Source organism: Cydia amplana, chromosome Z, assembly GCF_948474715.1.
Source record: "Cydia amplana chromosome Z, ilCydAmpl1.1, whole genome shotgun sequence".
Taxonomy (NCBI): domain Eukaryota; kingdom Metazoa; phylum Arthropoda; class Insecta; order Lepidoptera; family Tortricidae; genus Cydia; species Cydia amplana.
Genome location: NC_086096.1, coordinates 1,722,041 through 1,743,904, shown reverse-complemented (window position 1 = coordinate 1,743,904; position 21,864 = coordinate 1,722,041). Strand labels below are relative to the sequence as shown.

Genomic DNA, 21,864 nt, shown 5'->3' with positions numbered 1-21,864 from the left:
GCCGAACTCTTTCGCCTCGCCAAGGACAAACAAAAATATGCGGAGCTGACTGCTAACCTTCACTAGTTCGAGAGGCACCTGAAGAAGAACAGGGAATGACGGACTTAGGGTCGGTTGCACCAAACCGCTTGTCACCGTAAAAGCGTTCGCTAAATTGTATAGTATAGGAATTAGCAAAGTTCTCTGCCGAGTGATGTTGATCAGTCTGTCAAATGTGGTTGGTGCAACTGGCCCTTATTCTTTTGTCTTCGTTACAAACTCAAGGACCGTTTCAGATGCGATCTCCAGCCCGGTTCCTACCTCATCATGCCGACGACCTTCGAACCGCGCGAGGAAGCCAACTTCTCCCTGCGCATCTTCTCCACCAAGACCATCAGGATGAGGGCCTTGGACTCCGCCCCGCAGATGATCAAAGCCGCAGTCATCAGGGCTCCGCCTGGCTTGGAACTAAGCCGATCAGTCAGGTATTCCTCTTTCCTTCTTGTATCTTTCGTGGCCAGATCATAGAATTTGATAATTTCATGAAATACCATTTTAGCATTCACTGGCGGCTTTTGCATAACACAATATCTTAACACATTATACACCTACACCTTCCTCAAGAATCACGATTGATAGGTGAAAACCCGCTTGAAAATATGTTCTGTAGTTTATCGCGAAAATACAAATAGACGCGGCGGGGGACTTTAATTTATAGGGTGTAGAGGTTATGTGGCCAACCGGTCATTTCTTGAAATGATTGCCACATCATGAAATGATCAATTCAAAGATCTGACTACGAGATATCCACTATCCTAAGCAATTAGGTTAACTGGAAGAGATCCCATACAGGGATAAGTTCGCCTTTGTTGTATTTAATTTACTCTGTAACTATGTTTCTCGTGTTTTTATTTCTATGTGCAATAAAGTATATACATACATACATACATACAATTACTTCTTTCTCCCCTGCACACGGATTCTGGCACGCTCTTTATTGACATATATGCTGCATATATGTCACACATATCATTATCGCAACATCCACGTTGTATGTTGGGGTTGCTACTATTCGTGGGTTTCCCCTAAAATCTATCGATCGATCCATTTTCACCTCCTCAAAGGCCTTAGTGTTTGGAGAATGATAATAATTATAATTTCTAAGCACTGTGGAATGACGCCATACTTGTGGTTTCACATGGAAACTTTCTGTGTTTCGATTATATTTCTGGTGTTGACAAAGAATCGTAAAATTTGCGGAGGTCTTCCTGAACAGATTCCCAAGATTCTTACTAAATTTCACAGTATTTTGTTAAGACAATAAAAAGTTATGAATTATGATCTCAAACCAGAAAATTCTCTTGTCCAACAACATGGCGACATTCCACATCGTTACGGTCTAGATAATTATTTTCCATTGTCTGACTTATTTTATTTAGCTTAATAAAATAAACGGCGCTCTAAGAAGAAATGCAAAACATCGTTCGAGAGAATGCCCAGTGACGTTAATGTTTGTTAAACTAAGTTTGTTTGTTTTTCTAATAGTTTTGTTTAAAAATGACAACCATACTAAGATATTTGTATGGTAAACCTGCGATAAACCCTTCTTGATCAAACTTAATGTATGAATTATCAGAATCCATTTTAGACTATTCTTTTACAGTCCTGAACACGAAGAGCTAAAGCAGCTGTAAGTATTAGTCAGTAAGCGAGTAATCCATAGCGTATCCGTGAGTTAGCAAGTGGTTTAACAATAACGCAAATAGTGACATGTTATTGACTGGTACGACCGGGGAGAATATCATTGGCCTTAGAGTCTATTGCAGACGATTTATGGTGTAAAACCGGAGAGACATCCCATTACATCGCCTGGGACGGAATTAAGGAAACGCAGGGATGCCCAGCACCTGCATTACCCTCTCGGCAAAACAATACATTTTATGATTTAAGACTTTATGGGAAACAATAACGGGACCCCCCCAGTACCGTCTTTACCATAAGGGGACACGGGGTCCGTACCCAGGGCCCCCCATCCGCAGGGACAGACAGTAACCCCAGTTTGTTTACCCATAATAAATGGAGGATCATAGTAAAAAAAATGTTAGTTTCATTCGCTTTCTTTACTTTCCAAAAGGGCCCCAAATTCTTATGTGCCCAGGGGCCTCAGCATAGTTTAAGACGGCCCTGCCAGCCTAGTCAAGGTTACAATCGCTATCGCTTCGACAACAAAACGCTTTGTGTCTCTTTATCAGTCTGTCATATTAGTGCAACAGTGACAGTTGCGTTTCGATCGCTACGGAGCGGAAGCGATTGGCATGTTAGCCACGCGGCCTGTACGGATATGATGGTCGTTCTTGTCTACGTGACAGCGTGATAAAACGGTGTCCGTCACTTTCTTTCCCACGGTGTTAAACAGTGACAGTTATTTTATCACGTGGATAAAGATGGATAAAGCTATCCATAATAGGCTGGCTGGATCCCCCTATACTGCCCTCCTAAACCGAATAGCGCTATCTCAAAAACAAATGATTTTGAAAATGGAATTCTCAGCTATAGAAACTAAAGTATAAGTTAGCAATGAATTTTCTTTTGAGATAGCGCTATTCGGCTTAGCAGGGCAGTATAGCTGACATAGAGCCCTTGTTGGTGCAGCTTTGCGCAGTACGAGGCGATCTTCCTTCAGCTCGCGGACGAGCACCGCACCATCGACGCCTTCGAGCTGCAGGAGCTGTTAGACGCCTGCCTGCCGAACGACTACATCAAGAGCTGCGCGTCCATAGACACCTGCAAGCAGATCGTGCTGTCGCTTGATGTATCCTTTTATAATAACCACAAGCGACCAAATTAAAAACAAGCAACAACGGTTGCACTCCGGGAGCGCCGATAGAAGTGAAAACTCACCTCACTATGTTACCGACGCCCGGTAACACGATACATACGTTTAGCGGAGGTATTCTATTCATTTGTTATATATTATTATCATTCTCAAATAAGATCACGCTTTTGCATTGACATGTTTGTTTACATACTGCCATGACAACGTCAAATTATTTGAACATAGGTAGAGTCTTGAAAAGGAGTCCGCGACATAAATGTCAAATAACATTGAGTTTTTCTTTATTGATTTAAATGCCATTTAAATTATGAGTGGCCACCTTACGGGGCTTACGGTCACGTGATCGCCTTAGGCACCTCACGGTCACGCGATCGCCTTACGCTGTCTCGAGTTTATCATTTTTTCCCCACCTCAAAAAGTGCCCAGCGCCGCTAAAGAAGTTTTCACTTCAAAATTCTATCCGGAATCGCCCTTTGACCGCCTTCTTCTTCCTAGCTTTTGTCCCGGCTTATTGCCACGGCTCATGGGAGTCTGAGGTCCGCTTGGCAATTAATACCAAGAATGGGCGTATGCACTAGTATTTATGAAAGCGACTGCTATCTATGACCTTCCAATCCAGAGGTAACTAGGCCTTATTGGGATTAGTCTGGTTTCCTCACGATGTTTTTCTTCGCCGAAAAGCAACTGATGAATATCAAACGATACTATACGTATCGTAAGATTCGTAAGTAGGTACATACGTTCCGAAAAACTCATTGGCACGAGCCGAGGTTTGAAACTTTGAACCCTCAACCTGCGGATTGATAGTCGTTTTTTTTAATTCCAAGTATTGTGTTACCACGTATTATTCTTTAGAGATTCAAACTTATTATTACACATTTTATTTCGTGTAATAGAACTTTTTTCGGCGTTTAAAGCGGATGATAAATTTTCTGATCTAGGCATATTTTTGACCATTTGTCACAGAAAATTAATCTCCTATAGGTACCTACTAATCTTCAGAAAATACGTGTGTGAGACAACGATAGAATACCTTCATGGAATTCTCCATTTACACAGCGATTTACATAGGGTAACTGCTACAGTTATTGGCCACTGCATTAGTAATTGGCCTTTCCTAACAAATCGGAAAGAAACAAGCCAATTGTAACCTTATTGTTAAGATCCGAGCGGCCAATTACTATGTAGTGGCCAATATAACTGCTGCAGTCACCCTATATTAGGTAGTAGATAGACCTTCCTTAGCCACCCCCCAGAAAACAGGCACCGGCCGCATCAGCCTCGCCAACTTCAAGGACCTGATGTGCTCGCTGAAGCACTGGCAGATGGTGTTCAAGGCCCACGCGAGGGAGAAGATGGGAGTGCTGCTAGCGGAGCGGCTCAGGGATGCGCTGCGAGAGGTATCTGTATATCGGCCACACCGTCAATTACCATACCGTCAATTTAAAAGAGTTGTAAAAACCATTTTTAGGGTTCCGTAGCCAAATGGCAAAAAACGGAACCCTTATAGATTCGTCATGTCTGTCTGTCTGTCTGTCTGTCCGTCTGTCCGTCCGTATGTCACAGTCACTTTTCTCCGAAACTATAAGAACTATACTGTTGAAACTTGGTAAGTAGATGTATTCTGTGAACCACATTAAGATTTTCACACAAAAATAGAAAAAAAACGATAAATTTTTGGGGTTCCCCATACTTAGAACTGAAACTCAAAAATGTTTTTTTCATCAAACCCATACGTGTGGGGTATCTATGGATAGATCTTCAAAAATGATATTGAGGTTTCTAATATCATTTTTTTCTAAACTGAATGGTTTGCGCGAGAGACACTTCCAAAATGGTAAAATGTGTGTCCCCCCCCCCCCCTGCAACTTCTAAAATAACAGAATGATAAAATTAAAAAAAATATATGATGTACTTACATTACCATGTAAACTTCCACCGAAAATTGGTTTGAACGAGATCTAGTAAGTAGTTTTTTTTTAATACGTCATAAATCGCCTAAATACGGAACCCTTCATGGGCGAGTCCGACTCGCACTTGGCCGCTTTTTTTATATTATAAATGGGCTTACTCATGGCCACAGACTAGCCGAGGCGAAGACGTGGCCTACGATGGAGCGGGCCTGCCACTGACCATGGGCCTGCCCAGAAGAACTAAGAAAGCCTACTATAAAATATCAGATTATTTAACTGATAAAGATGTTTGGGATGATTGTGATATTGTAACGCAAAGAGTAGATACTAAGTCTGTATAAGTGTTAATTATTACTACTAATAATACAAACTGATACGTAACAATAATGTAATGTATACGACGGACACAAGTGTGTATCTTGTATACCTATGTGGAAAATAAATAAATATAAATATAAATAATCTTTAATAGAAAAAAACCGACTTCTCTAACTACTAGCCTAACCCACTTAACGGTGCTTATACTTTATTTGGTAATATGTATACATTTTATGGTAATCATAGTGGTTGATTTAGTTTAGGTATCATAGTGGTTTTCCGGGTCAAGGTCCGGGTCTGGGTCCGAGTCCGAGTACGGGCCCGAGTCCGGAGTCCGGGGCCCAATCCAAGTCAAAATCGAAATTGAAAATCACAAAACGTGTACTATGCGTCGTTGAGGAGTTCTGTTTTGATCATCATCAGCAGTTCCACTTCATCAAATGCCACAGTTTTTAATGTAAATGCTTGATTTTCTGATGAAAATATATAAAATTCTATACGGATGCCTTTAAGATTTGAGAAGTTCCCTCGATTCCTCATGGATACCATGTTCAGGACTTGAGATTGACATAAATGTGCCTAAAAACCTAACTTGCTTAACAAACATAACGAAAAGGACAAATCGCCAAATGCGAGCTATGCGTCGTTGAAGAGTTCCGTTATGATCATCATCATCAGTTCCACTTCATTAAATGCGACAGTTTTTAATGAAAATGCTCGATTTTCTGATGAAAATACAAAAATCTCTATACGCATGCCTTTAAGATTGGAGGAGTTCCCTCGATTCCTCGTGGATCCCATCATCAGAACTCGAGCTTGACAAAATTGTGGCTTAAAAACTTAACTTGCTTAACAAACATAACGAAGAGGACAAATCGCCAAACGTGAACTATGCGTCGTTGAAGAGTTCTGTTCTGATCATCATCAGCAGTTCCACTTCATCAAATGTCACTTTTTTTTATGTATATGCTTGATTTGTTGATGAAAATACAAAAATCTCTATACGCATGCCTTTAAGATTTGAGGAGTTCCCTCGATTCCTCATGGATCCCACCATCAGCACTCGAGCTTGACAAAAATGTAGCTTAAAAACTTAACTTGCTTAACAAACATAACGAAGAGGACAAATCGTCAGACGTGTGCTATGCATCGTTGAAGAGTTCCGTTCTGATCATCATCAGCAGTTCCACTTCATCAAATGTCACTTTTTTGAATGTATATGCTTGATTTGTTGATAAAAATACAAAAATCACTATATGTGTGCCTTTAAGATTTGAGGAGTTCCCTCGATTCCTCATGGATCCCATCATCAGAACTGGGTTTTGACAAAAACGGGACCAATCTGTATGCATATACATACAATCAAAAAAATAATTTTCAAAATCGGTCCAGTAATGACGGAGATATGGAGTAACAAACATAAAAAAAAAACATACAACCGAATTGATAACCTCCTCCTTTTAGATTTGGAAGTCGGTTAAAAAATATAATATGTCGAGTTCCAACAGCGGCAACAGCTAATACAATACAAATCCTCTTTATTGCACAACCGCAATAAAACATTTACAGAGAGGCACACATAATATAGCCTGACCAGTAATATATGATAATTGTCAAGAGGGCGCTGTTATTCTCATGTATAGGGTGACAATTCAGTGTAGTATGAAAAAATTAGTTCCAGTGAAATTCCGCAACATGGCGCACCCTCAATAGATCCTGGTTCACCTATACATAAAGACAAAGGTCTAATATTTATACACCCACCAAACACTAACCCCCTTATTATGAATTAGCTATATAATAGGTCAGCCAAACTCTAAGTGTGTTCCGCAGAACCCTAATAGGGTTCCGCGACACCCCTGCAGGGGTTCCGCAAGAGTTTAGAACACAATAGTTTAGTCTCCTCGAAATTTTTTACTATGCCGCCACCGTATTGTAGGGTTCCATCAAGTATTTCGCTTTCATAAAGGGTACCGTCAAAAAAAAAAGGTTGAGAACCGCTGTAATAGGTAATTTGTCTTTTCATTTTGACTTATGTATTTGTCAGAAAGGGATAAGAAAATCTAACTAGGTATAGTTCGTTATTTTAGCATTAGAAAAAAGTTAAACAATCTTACCGTGTCGTGTGTCGTTTTATTATTGTTAAACACTTTTGAAAAATAAGTCACGGCAAATATGTAACAATTATGAATCATAATTACGATTATAGCTGGTCAAGCAAATCTTGTCAGTAAAAATAGGCGCGAAATTCTTACTGACTTCAACTTTCTATGGGACGATATCCCTTCGCGCCTACATTTTTCAAATTTGCCGCCTTTTCCTACTGACAAGATCTGCTTGACCCTATATTTAGGTACATTATTTTGCTTTCATAATTAATAGTTACTGATTTTTAAAAAGAAGACACGTCAAGATTGCGTAATCTTCTAATGCTAAAAACACGAACTATAGTGGGAAAACCTCTAATTTCATTTCCGCATCGTCACGTTTTTAGTGTTCCGTACAATACTTTGTTTACGGAACACAATGGGATATTATCACTTCGGTCTTGCAAATCGATTAATTGTGTTTTTCTCAGACACCGTTTGACGTAGATACCTAGCTAAAATTTGGAACAGTTATAGCATTTACCACCACTAACATTATTAACCTCTCAGATCCCAGTGGCTCCAATAGGAGTCGGAATTGTATGGATTTGAGAGGTCCTGGGAAATGAGGGGTTAATAAGTCAAAACCGCTTATTTATAATATTAGGGGAAAATTTGGGTGTTGAAAGGGGTCAGCTGAAATTATTTGTATCTTCAGGTGGGCTTCGTTGTTCCCGACAGGGCCATGACCCTGCTGCTGCTGAGATACATGAGGAAGGACGGCATGCTGCGGTTTGGAGACTTCGTGTCCACCGTCATGCATTTGCATCGAGCGTTCAGTAAGTTTATGTCTAAGGGCCCCCTGATTAACAGTCCGCCGGACGGTATCGGCCTGTCAGTTGTTCGGAACTGTCAAAATTTTGTTCTAAGTGACAGGCCGATTCTGTCCGGCGGACTGTTAATCAGTGGGCCCCTTAAGGCCCCAGATTCACTTGTAAGTTTTAATTACGTAAATACGGACAAAGCTATTTGTTAGAATCAGATATCGATATTCATCTCTCATTCTGTAGTATAGCTGTGTCCCTACTTACGTACTTATGTAATACTTACAAGTGTATCTTGAGCCTAAAAGACAGTTCCCTAAAATGGCACATAAGCAAATTAATAATATGACGGGCCATTTTATTTTTAAGTTGTATGGGTATCTACACCGTTTTCTGATATGTTTTTTTTTTATTTACTTATTTTACAATTCTTGTTTGTTTTTCAGACGTGTTTTACACAAACGCGGCCACATCCAACTACATAAACCTGAACCTATCTGAGGCAAGTTTTTTTTTATGTTTTTAACTCGAACATATCAGCACTTATTAAATTCTTTGACTGCACACTACGCATTCAAATGACTTAGAATAACTAGTTCATGCGATCCTACTAGGAGGAAAAAAAGTGTTCCAAGATTTTCTTTCCATTCCGTTACCATTTTGTGTAAACTACAAGTAAACTTTGTATCACTGTTACGGAATAGAAGTTATAGAAGCCACGAAAACTGTAACGCAAATTTAAAAAAGGTAGGTAGGTAGGTAAAAGGTAAAGGTAGGTAGGTAGTAAATGACCCTCGTACAGAATATTTTTTGTTTTTTATGTGACCAATATGTTTTGTTCCAGTGGCTGAAATGTGCGCTCACCTGTTGAATCATCAGGTGATCACCATTATTGTTGTGTTTGTGTTGAAAAGGACGATTTCATATCGACGTTGATAATTAACTAGTTTTTAAGTGACAACTTCGTACATATACGTTTTGTGGTAATCACATATTATATTTATCGTTAAATTTGTCATTATTAACAGATCAAAAAATCACACTTCCTCGTCCATTTTTCAACAGTAATGTATAAAATTAAGTAATCAAATTATTACTTTCATGATATTTCACAATATAAGTGTAAGTATATTGTTATGCTCATAATTTTTAGGCTTTTAAGAATGATTCGTCGATATTCAAGCTAAATTTTAATTCATGTAAATGACATAGCTTAAGGACGTACTCTAAATTAAACGTAAACGCTGCCTACACGTAAAAATCCATTAAATTCCGAAACAATAAATAATTCTACAAGATTCAACGTTAATAATTTTTAAATTTATTTTCAAAAACATTTCAATTCGCACAAAATTACAAATTTTTGTTTGTCTTTAAGTCTATAATCGTATAGCAATTTAGATCCAGACAATAAAAAATGTCCCAAAGTACCTACGAACTCTTCATTTATTTGTGCGTGACGAACTCGAAGCTAGATTTTCCTTACAAATGCCCATATTTGCTGCCTAAAAAAGCGCTGAAATATATAAAAATGTCATTAACAATAAAACATTTTATTTTATCATAAAAAATATGCCATTAAACCGGAATAAAAAAAGACTCGACTTTTCGTTACAATCGCATGTGTATGGCCAGCTTTACAATCGAATACTCGATGCATTTAAAATTAAATTAATGTAAATGTTAATTAAGTCCAGAAATTTAATTGTAAACGATCTCGCTTTAAAAATTAAAGTATTTTTAAGTGACATTTCTAAAGATCACCAAGGTGTCGTTATGCCACGGCCACACTTGTGCACACTGCACACGGGGAGTTTCAAGCCTTAAGTCATACCTATATATTAGTTTGCTGTGTGAAAAAGTCTCAGAGAAAAAAACCATGTAAGTCGTGGTACCTCTAATACGACAGTGAGACTACAATTTATCGATATTGATATACAATTAGCAATGTCTGCAGTCTTTAAATCTTGGTGGTCTTTTAGAGTATTCGACCTAGTATCTAATATTGTCTAAAACCTATTTGGGTCATTGCGCTTGTTTTCGTCCAGCTCTAGTTTTCGTCCACCTGACGAAATTTGAATATAAACCTACATTGCTGCACAAATTTGGACTTACTGCAATCCTTAATGTCTAAACAATATACCTATCTATATAAAAATTATATGTCGCAAGTAGCAAATTAAGAATGAAATTAATTATTTGCTAATCCGTCAAGTGGACGAAAACTAGAGCATGAACGGAAACTAGCGCGATGACCCTAGTATAAATGCTTCATTACTAAAGTTTCCACCGACTTGGCGTTTTAAATTAATATTTCATTGTAGAACTTATCTTTTCACATGAAATTTCCAATTAATCACATTATTTTGTATCAAAGCTGGGTTTTATCTAAAAAGAATTTACTCATGGGGGCCTAGCCAAAATGACAATCGTACATCGACAAACGCCAAATGAAAAGAAATAACGTAGAGCTCGTCTAAGATAACTCTGCACCTATTTAAATAGAACAAAGTGAAAGACACACTAATATGAAAGAATGATAAAGAGACACAATGCGTTTAGTTGTCGAAGCGATCGCGATTGTAACCTTGGCTAGGCCGGCACTGCCGGCAGACTATAGAAATCTGTCAAGTTCTCAAAGATGTCAAATAAAATACGTATAGGTAAATTAGAAGGTAGTGGAAAGAAAAATGGAGCTAGTTATTACGTTAAACTAGGGCCTTACTATGATGTCCGTATTGCGATTCTGTTTAGGACCTAAACTGAATTGCTAAAGGACGGAGCCACTTAAGTCGCATAACTCCGTCCTTTAGCAATTCAGTTTAGGTCCTAAACGGAATCGCAATAAGACATCATGGTAAGGACCCTGTTCGCTAAATTTGGTGGATACAATCCACCCTTATTTAAATAAGTTATATTTACTATGTACCTATTTGGCATTCCTGTAGCCTTTGAAGTAGATATATTAATGTTAATATTAAAAACTTAAATGTTTTTATTATAACTAAATCGTTATTTCTCGGACTTTTAAAAATATAACGAAAATGCTAAATGGATTAAAATCAAAGTGTAAGGGTCATGTATGTATAGTTTGCCAAAGGACTGTCTCATTTCAAACATAGACAGAGAGAAACATACTATCTTTGTCTTACACTAGTACTAGCACCCAAAAAAAAAGGATGAGTTTAGTTTGTTTTTGTTCTTTTTCACTGACAAATTTGGTTTGACTAACGAAATAAGATTTGCACCTAAATTATAAACGAAATTATTACAGGGGACACACATAGAGTTGGACCAAGCTAAATCTATAATTATAAATATATTTGCAATTACAAAGTGTGGCGATGTCATCGTTAACGTCAAATTTCTATGAAGTATGGCGTTTCTAATGACACTCACTCACTTTGTCCGATCAAACCATTGCAAAGTTAGCTTACAGTTACAGGCTATTTGGCCCGGCAAAACCAGGGTTACCTAGTCTATTTTTTTATTCGGTAGACTAAAATGACATTTCATAGTATGAAAAGACACATGATGTTTATACTATGAAATGTCATTTTAGTCTACCGAATAAAAAAATAGACTTTACCTACCTAAGCGAAATAGTTATTTTCGATACAAGTGCGAAAAAGAGGAAATTAGAAACGAGTGGCGATAAATTAAAACACGACCGAAGGGAGTGTTTTAAATCGACACGAGTTTCGAATTACCTATTCGCACGTGTATCGAACAATGTTTTACAGTACATATGGTACTTTAAAGTTTCGACATACGCACGAAAAGTGCTACGCCCCATATGTACTGTAAAAAATATTGTTAAGATGGCACTATACATTTACGCATACTTTTTAATTAAATCTATGCGTGCGTTTTATACGCAAGGTTTGACACTTGTTGTTATACATGCGTGTTTTGATGAAATACAAACAGCGTTTAAGTTCAATTTTACAGGACTTTGACAAACTCGTAATATTATTAAACTCGTATATTGTTGACGAATGAGTAAATAACGAAGAAAACTAAACGAACTTTCACTTGTAGTCAATGGATATCTCCTCTAAATAAAGGCTGATCAGTAATATATGATCACGCGCCATGGTGCGGAATTTCATTGGAACTAAATTTTTCATACTATACTGAACTTTGAAATACCTGAGAACCCAGTTTTACCTAATCTTTCTATTTATATTTTATATCTTATGTAAGTTATGTAATTGATCTAATCACAATAACTTTACACATTGTATGTACTATGTGTGCTTACAAATAAATGTATAAAAAATTACTCTCGTGTTTTATTATATGTGCGTACACTTTATTTGACCGAGCTAAAGCGAAGGTCTCCGTTTCAGCTTGGGCAAAAAAAATCGTATATCCCGGATGTTTTCGTCTGCAAGTCGCATTTTTGTATCTATTTATTATCTTCTAATGTACCTATATGCAACCTTTATGATTCCTGTCTTGAGCACCAGAATCTATTCTTAGTTCAACAGGAGAAGGTATGTTTATAAATATGTATGTCCATTTCCCATATGAACTAAGTATCTAAAATGCCACTCTAATTCTATTTAGTAATACAGTAGAATCCGCTTATAATGACATCGAAGGGAAGTGACAAACACGTCATACTAAGCGGAGGTCATATAAAGCATAGTGGATTAACATCATATTTTTGGTATTTTTTCCGAATTAATCTCGATTTTTATTTTAAGAAATGAGTTTTAATAACCTGACCAATTATCTTAACTTGTCACTGAGAATCAAACCTAAAACAACTTACATGCCACACACGCAATATACGTCCTCACAGGGAAAGAGGTGGGGACGGCCATGAAAATCAGCAAACGTGTCAGTATAACCGGACAATTTCATGAAAATAGGATTTATAGGTCATAGTAAGCGGTTTGTCACTATAAGCGAAGTCATCCGACTTTGTCACTAAGAATTGTATATGAAAACCAAACTTCGCACAGTAATTACGTCATAGTAAGCGGTTGGTCAGTATAGGCCGAGTCATAATAAACGGATTCCACTGTATATATGACACCGTAAGATTGTGAACCCGTTAGTTTATAATCTAACGTAGGTTAGGTTAGGTTAGATTATAATCTCCCTACCGTCAGTTTATAATGTAACTAGCGAGATTATAATATGACGAGTGTTTACAATTTTACGGTGACATATACATATAAAACAACACTTAGTAAAACAAAATATTTATTCACAAAAAAACGACTAAAATATCTACATCATGAGTCAATAAATAAGGTACAATTATATAATTATTCCCTACTACTAGTTCTAAATGCAACGCAAGTATCGTAACACTGCTTAATGAAGGTAAAATAATCATTACGTAATATTATACAGGAGTTTATAACAGAATATACACAAAATCATAATATACATTACTATTATCAAGTCAATACACATTTTTTATAATAAAACGAGCTTATTTCAATAAAAAGTATTATTAAAACAACACCGTTTTGAAAAAAGGTCTTCGTTATTTCTTTAAATCTTATATTATGTCTTTCATGGATTTATTATGCGCGCATGTTTTGAAGACAATGCTTGAACTATTATTATGGAGATGCGTGCGCATTTTGTCTTTGGTGCTTACAATTTTATTATGCTTGCGTATTTTGGTGAAGGACGCATTTCCGTTGCGTTATGATTGCAAGTTTTGAGTATCTCGACTATGTATATCATTATTTAATCAACATTCTATTATTCCTTTTGTTTTGTATTAATTGTTTTTAAAGATTACATGTCAGTATATACCAGAATCATATATTTGTCCCGGAAAATGTAAGACCCGTTGAAAAAGTTTATTTTCACTTCTTTCAATTTTCAGATTCAATTGAAAAACCAATTACTTACCTTAACTATCGATTTCGCGCATAACTGAACTCTATTATAACTTGCTAGTTTATACCACTTTACTCAGATATTTTGTGATGTACCTACGCTAGCTCATACCTATAGTAGGATTACACTTTGTGCAAAAATGTATGTCATAGGTACTTGCTTTGCTTTGCAAATATTTATCCACACCATTATTAAGAATAATAATATTAATAATTTATCAGCAATTGTCTGAGTTAAGCACTTAATAAACTAATTTCATATTTATATAGTATGGTTGAAATGATTTAAGATAGTTTTTATTAGAGATGCCACGAATATTCGGCAACTATTCGGTATTCGGCCTATTCGGCCACTTTGCCGAATATTCGGTATTCGGCCGAATGTTGCCTACTATTCGGCCGAATACCGAATATCTGTTGCACCTACTTAAAAAGAAAAATTGCACAATAAAAATAACCAAAAACTATGTAGGTATATTTAGAATGTGTTCTTGGAAAGTTGTTAAATACGAAGACCCTTTTTTGAGCATTTGTTGATTAAAAAACATTTTATTTTTATCATGAGGCTGTTTTGTTTGACTCTATATTAAAATATATATTAGCTAACGTCATCTCACGTTGAGTTTTGTTAGCGATCAGTTTTCGTAATAATTGTGACTCAAAATGTTCACATGTTATGCCGAATAATCGGTATTCGGCCGAGAGAGGGGCCGAATATTCGGTATTCGGGGCATCTCTAGCTTTTATGCATTATCCATTCTAATTTCATGGCCAAAAAAATTAAATATTGTGTCATTTTTTATAAATAATAATGTTATTCTCAAGTATTTTAAAATTTTAGGTAGTCATTTAAAATGTTGTTCACTTCAGTTATTTAAAACTAAACTTCGCTTTGCATGTGCATTTGTAGAGTATATCGAAGTATTATACTTTTCCTTAACAGTACCAAATTATTTTTATTTTTATATAATTCAGTCCAAGCAAAATTAAACCTTATATCTAGGGTTTGCAATCCGAACCCGAAATGTATGAAATTATCCGGATCTGGATCCGGATCCGCGGATATTCCCATACATTTCGGATCCGCCGTGCAAATCTACTTATATCTATGGCACACACTACAATAACCTTTATCATAAGCACAAGTTGTGTACAGACATAAAACTGTCAGCGTTAAAAAAAATGGAAAGTGAAAAACGGAAATTGGAAAATGGTATTTGGAAAATTCTCATATTCATTCTATTTTCACCTGTGTTACTAATTTAATTTGCACTTTCTTAAATTACCTATAGCGAGATGAACTGTAGGGCAGGGCTCGGAACCGGTTTTTTTGTAAAACCCTAAATAGCCCAGTATTTTTAATTATTTTATGCTCTTTACGTAGGCATGAATCATGTATTTAGGTAACACCTTCGTATTATTAGATTGTACTATTAAAAATGAAACAATAAACCAAAGAACGAAAAAGAACGAAATAATACCGGTATTTTTTGTATGAAGAAAAAACCGGTTCCGAACCTTGCTGTAGGGGGCAGCAACCAGCAACTGCAAATTGGCGTGCAGTGGTGTCTAGTTCAAGGTTTCATTTTAGGTCACAAGAGGGCAGTCCTTTCAACCTGCAATGTCCCTATACATGCCTCAAGAGTGCATTGAAACTACTTTTCCTTACTTCCACCGTCCTCCGCTGCCGATGCTGCTTTGTGCAACTCATAGAGCTGGCACAGCTGTTCGTCACTCATGTGGTCGAGCAGCTTCGGGTCCAGGTATCTGCCGACTTCTTTCCTCTTCGCTTGCTGCAGCGGTTTCATCTGCTTTGCCAGGTTTATGGCGTAGTCCTGGTGATTGAAAAAAACATTGGTTATTTAAGAAATTTTAGACAATTAAGATCAAAGTCCTATGAAAACTCAACATAAGACACGGCAAAAATGGTGTATAGATATAGAATGGCTGAAGAAGAATAGGTACTTTAGTCCCAGCAAAAACCAACTTATAAACCTAAATATTGCCTTGCATTCACAATACTTTGATATTTTAATTGCAATCCGTAAAGTTGGCTATAAAGCTACAGATTGGGGAGTCTCCATCATCATCCTGGCGTCAATACCAGCTGTGCCGGGGCGCGGGGCGCGAGGACCCGGGGTCCGCCTTCCGACTCCTTCGTGTCCACTTTGCCCGATCTTCGGCGTCCCTGGTGGTGAGTCCGTTGGCACGCATGTCCTCCTTAACGACATCAAGCCATCGCTTCCTGGGCCGGCCTTTTCTTCCCGTACCGGGAGGAGGCGGCATGGCCAGGCATTTGTTACCCACGTAACTTGCCGGTCTGCGCGAGACGTGGCCATACCAACGAAGGCGGCACTCTTGCAGTTTGTCAGCGATGTCACGGACGCCAAGACTACCCCGGATGTGGGCGTTTCGGACGCGATCCTTGCGTGAAACTCCGCACATCCACCGCAGCATCTTCATTTCCGTGACACGCAGTTCCTGCTTGTGCCGCTCTAGTAAAGGCCAAGTCTCGCTGCCGTACAGAAGGGCAGGTCTAATGATGGTCTTATAGACCTGTCCCTTCAATTTAATCGGCATTTTGGGGTAGCTAGCTAATCTTTGTACAAAAGGTCTTTGCAAAGTAAGATATCTGTACGAATTCATATATATCATCTGTAGCTCTCATATTATTTGTCACTGTGAAGTGTGAAGCGTATAGCAATTAATTTCCTTGACTGTATTTAGATTAACGAAGCTTGTTCACACCGTCCACTCATTGAGAAATATCCTCGCCTCCTCCGGACCACACTGTTTGTGCCTCTTGAACTCGTCCCTCGCGTAGTTGTCCCCCATGACCCGGAGCTCCGCGGGCAGCGCGCGGTGCACGCGGAATATCAGCTTGTAAAGCTGCCGCACACGGGATACGTGCTCTGACGAAATGCTTAGAAAAGGCAGAAAACAAGGTAGTAAAAGAATGATTCAGAAAAAAAAACTATTTTAAGCGTATTTTTTATTTTATTTGGTGGTTTAGAGTAAACAATAACTACATACTTACAGACGAGTAAATATGTAAAATGTGAATCCTTATAGTCTTTAACCGTACTGGCAGATATTTTTAGTAACTAGGAAATCCAATAAAAATATTGATTTCATTTATAAATGATGTTTGTTGACCGTAAATGTTATGAAACACGGAACGATTTCGTAAACATAACCTAAAAATATACTTGTTCAATTACTTACGTTTATGAAGAAGGAATCGCAGATTGTATCATAACATTATTTTATATTGTTTTTCAACATTTCACTCAGCACATTATTTCGATTAGAAAGTATAATTATACGAAGATGTTCTCTTTTGTGATGCAGCTGTCAGGTCAGTGAACTGCAGTGTCAAAGTCAAGTGACATCTGTCAAGGTATTTTTTTTTTGTAACATCGCTTCAGGAGTGGCACGTGCTAAAGCCATACTGCCTTCTAAAAGCCACAGATTATAGAGATGTTTCCAATCCAAGTGTTCCTTTGGATTTGGCAGAGGTATCTAATGTAATGACTTTTACGTCACCCTAGGCCCGTAAATGGGATTTTCTTCCCGCTACGCGAGAAAAAAATCTCACTTCCTGGCCAAGGCAAGACGTAAAACTTTAGACAAACCACGGGCGGTAATTCGTAAAGCCCCAGACCGCATATTTATACAAACACCTGCGATCTGGAGCATTTACGAATTCACCTCCCTAGGTATGTTATGTACTATTTTCAAACGATTGCAGCGCCGTCTGCGTTTAATCTTTGCGCATTCACCCTCATTTTGGCCTAATGATGAGTCAAAGAATATTGTACTACTCACTGGGACAATAATGATTACTTCATATATACCTCATTTACAAAGACAAAATGATCACCAGTGAATATGTTATTTTAAGTGTAATAGGGTCTTTATTAGAAAAGAAAAGCGCACAGAAATGTCTTAATAATTTAATTATTTCCAACTAACACATCCCAACTCAAGTAAATTCATTGACACGTCATTACATCCTATACCTAACTATATTTAAACTTTAGATCCACTCCACACTCCACTGCTTCACTGAGACGGTTTGGTGAGAAGTTATAGGTTGGCTACTGTTTGATAACATCATGGTATAATAATATACTCCGCCTGGTACTCTCTTCCGACCACGATGCGACCACGTGACCGACACAAGCCTACGTCATCATGCGACAGTGCTATATAAAGTGGCAATGTTACTGTGACGTAGGCTTGTGTCACTCTGGGAAGAGAAGACCATGTTTTATTAGACTATGGATAACATGGAATAGGGAGTATTAGTGCAATGTATTGCCGCTAGAGTGCAGCACTAGTGCCTTTCGTTAACCATAGAGTAACTTATACATACTGTGCCTTAAACTGTTTTTTTGACAAGTTTTCACAGACAATAAAATATGACGGTTTGTTTACAAAGGGAAAGGGCCTACCGGGAAACGCGAAATCGAAACTCTGCTATCTGTCTCTTTATCGCTCAAATAGGCAAGAGTAAGAGAGGTTAGATAACAAAATTTCGACTCTTTCGTTTGTGGTAGACCCTTAGATTGTGACTGGTTGTGGGAGTGGCGCCCCCTACGCAGTTTCGCGTAATATTCCCTATTGATTCGTATTTCCAGTAAGAAAAAATCTACAGATAATCAATGCACTACTAGCATGCGAAGCGTCAAAGAATTTAATTTCCGTACTGTTTAGTATAGTTTGTAGCTTTCTAATAGACCCCGAAGGCTAATCCTATTGTCTATTGTTCAGTAAAACGGCACGTGCTACTTACCTGCAAAAAACGGTCCTAATTATTCTATTTGGCACCTGAGCGCGGGCTAGTCCAACGCTCAAAAAACCAGTGTAGGTGCGCTCTCCGATAACGCGCCTTTGTTACGCATCTCGATGACACATTTTAGACTGGCTCTGTAGCGTTCGACTCGCCGGCACTCAGTAACCGAAGTACCGATTTTTTATGCAGGTGGTTGTGGCACGTGGCACGAGCGGTTTTTCTTAACAATAGACAATAGGATTAGCCTTCGGGGTCTATTAGAAAGCTACAAACTATACCTTGTCACAGTGACAATGAATATGAAAGTCGCTAGGGATCTCACACTATTGTCACTGAGATAAGGTACGAAATGGTGCTGAAATTAAATTCCTTGACCGTACTACAGGGGTTTCCACACCGCCAGGTGAATATATAGATTATACTGAAAAACGCTAAAATAGGCGATAAAAAACCATTTTTTGAAGTGAAAACTTCTTTAGCGGCGCTGTGCACTTTTTGAGGTGGGGAAAAAATGTTAAACTCGCGAGAGATAAACTTTTTCTTTAATGTACGGTTACCATCAGTTTGTCACTGACATAAACGCCGTCGAGAACGTAATTTACTTTCTTTACATCCCGTTTGCACGAATATGCGAGTGCGAGCGAGATGTATAGAAAGTAAATTACGTTCTCGACGGCGTTTATGTCAGTGACAAACTGATGGTAACCGTACTGATTAAATGCCATCTAGTGAGTTTCGCTCTAACTGGTATTAATATAACTCGAGTACTAATTTTGTCGATATTTTCTTTCGAATCTGTATATTCACCTTGATGTTACAAAACACCCTATATCTGGAGGCAATCTACTCCATAGATTCTATAGCAGCTTATAAAATATACATTTTAATTCCGTAACTAAAAAGTGATAAATCAATGTAACACTTTCAGTGCCAAACTCCAAAACTCCTATATTCGTACAACGTGAACCCGCCTAGCGGGTTGGGAGGGAAGAGTTTTTTACGAACTTGGGCTGATTTTTATTTTAAATGCGTTTTTTTGTTAAATTTGGCTAGAATTTGGTCGGTTCAAATAGCTCCTCAATATGGGTGGGTTAAATACGAAGTTCCAATTTGGAATAAAAATAATGTATGCAATTTTCGAGTTTACGAAAAAATCATATATGTTTGATACGTAATGATTTCTTTAAACATACACTGAAATAAAATAAAAACTATAACAGTTCCAGTCACAAATGATTCTTAATGTACCTACTTGTTTCTGATTTAAGCCACTAGGTGGCATGCTCTCCAACGTGCACAATAATGCCAAGAACGTTTATACATTTCAAATCAAACGACACATATTAAGCTTTGTTAAAGCCTGACCAGTAATATGATCATTATCAAGAGGGCGCTGTTATTCTCATGTATAGGGTGACAGTTCAGTATAGTATGAAAAAAAATAGTTCCAGTTAAATTCCGCAACATGGCACGTGATGAGCGGCGGGTGGTCAACCCCGATAAGTAGAGTAAAAGGGTTTTTGAAATTAGAACTATATGTGACTTGCGTAGAATTCATATTTGAATAATAAAATATTTTGATTTATCGGGTCTGACCGCCCGCCCAGCCCTCGCATATATTCTTGGCCAGGCTTTACAAACTATTCGACCAGGACCTTATTTTATAAAGCTACGAGTAACAATCATCGTCAAAAAACCTCTAGTGTCAACGGTAAATGTAAAGGCAGCTTTATAAAACTGGCCCCTGGATTTATAGTACTTTTCACATAGCTTGGGTACGATGACAGCTGTCATTTCAATAGAATATATACTTAAAGCTTTGGTTTCCTCCGAAAGCGGTGCCGTCATATAGCGACCGTCTCCATACAAATACTACATCCATATTTAGCCGTATTATTTAGTATGGAGACGGCCGCTATATGACGGCACCGCTATCCTAGGAAAACCGATCTTAACCGGGACGAGCGCTACAGTAGATCCTTAAGCTACGTGATATTCTAAAACCCTATCATTCGAAAACTTAAAAAAGGCCTATTATGGGTATTTTCATTCCTTATTAACTCAAGCGGTAGATCTATGGGGCACAGCAGCCGACCGCGACAGAGCATTCAAAATGCAGAAGCGAGCCATAAGAATACTAACACGCAAACCTTACGACCACCCCGCGAAAGACCTGTTCAAGGAGTCCAAAATACTTATACTGCCAGGAGTCTACATCTTAACTGCATGTAAGTATGTTCGAGCTAACTTACTCAGCTACGACATGACCCATGCACACTCTAGACTTGCCAAATCTAGGAAGTCCCTCGGCGTCATAGGAGCCAAATTATACAATTCACTCCCACTGGAAATATCGGAAGTACAGAGTGACAGATTGTTTGCTAACAAACTCAAAACGTTGCTAACAAACCTAGCCTGTTATAATATTGACGAATTCGTTGATGGGGTTGCTGGCTGAAAACTAATAAATAATAGGTACCTCAAGTGATAACACTGACAACCAACCAAAGTATCTACATACTTGCCATACAAACTAATTTTTAAATTGATAACCTATCGTGTGTTGATAAATATTATTATCTATTAATAATAATAATAATTTGTTAATAATATTAATGACAAAAATAAAATGAATGGATTAAAATGTAATATAATTGTATATATAATGTAATCATTGACATGTAAAATGTATTGTACCATTTTATCAATAAATAAATGAATGAATGAATGAATTCTTCGCTTCTGGCGCGGCCTTGGTAGTCAGTGGTGGCAGATTTATGGGAATTTTATAGCAGAATAAGTAGTTTACTAGCCTTTTGTTTAGGTGTGATTTATATCACCGATTTGAATATTTTAATGTCATTTAGTAATTTTAGTGTGATTTCATTAAACGTTGTCAATTTAGTGTGATTTTCACTGAATATGATCAATTACGTGTGATTTTTGAAGTGCCCTGGTCAGATTTAGTGTGATTTTTGGAATGACTAACATTTTAGAGTTGGCTACTTTCCTACTAGTCAAATCAGCTTCTTTTTTAGAACTGTCAAAACGATTTGCTAATTTATATCAATCAATCAATCAATCTTTGGGTATTATGGCTCCATCGGTATTGTCGATTATTCCGCCAAAGTCAAATTAATTTAACGTGTATAGTGACGTCACGGTCAACTCACCTACTTTTTATATTTCAATCTGATTTATTAAATAAGAATTGTGTTTAAAAATAACTGCTATCTATG

General features: G+C 37.6%; 2 protein-coding genes across 2 annotated transcripts in view; one reads left to right on the top strand and one right to left on the bottom strand.

Moving 5' to 3' along the window:
- LOC134661713 (calpain-C) overlaps positions 1-8,828 on the top strand; it is a 40,401-nt gene extending 31,573 nt beyond the window's left edge. The window contains exons 12-17 of the mRNA XM_063517885.1: positions 276-464; positions 2,632-2,791; positions 4,072-4,215; positions 7,852-7,972; positions 8,404-8,459; positions 8,802-8,828. Of these exons, the coding sequence (XP_063373955.1) occupies positions 276-464; positions 2,632-2,791; positions 4,072-4,215; positions 7,852-7,972; positions 8,404-8,459; positions 8,802-8,828 (697 nt within the window). The remainder of the gene's footprint in view (positions 1-275; positions 465-2,631; positions 2,792-4,071; positions 4,216-7,851; positions 7,973-8,403; positions 8,460-8,801) is intronic.
- Positions 8,829-15,467: 6,639 nt separating this feature from the next.
- Positions 15,468-17,689, bottom strand: LOC134661712 (succinate dehydrogenase assembly factor 3, mitochondrial). The gene is made up of 3 exons (XM_063517884.1): positions 17,685-17,689; positions 16,576-16,750; positions 15,468-15,662 (listed from the first exon to the last, which is right to left on the bottom strand). Exons 1-3 carry the CDS (start codon positions 17,687-17,689, stop codon positions 15,483-15,485), a joined length of 360 nt encoding a protein of 119 aa, XP_063373954.1. The 3' UTR covers positions 15,468-15,482.
- Between the last annotated feature and the right edge of the window lie 4,175 nt (positions 17,690-21,864).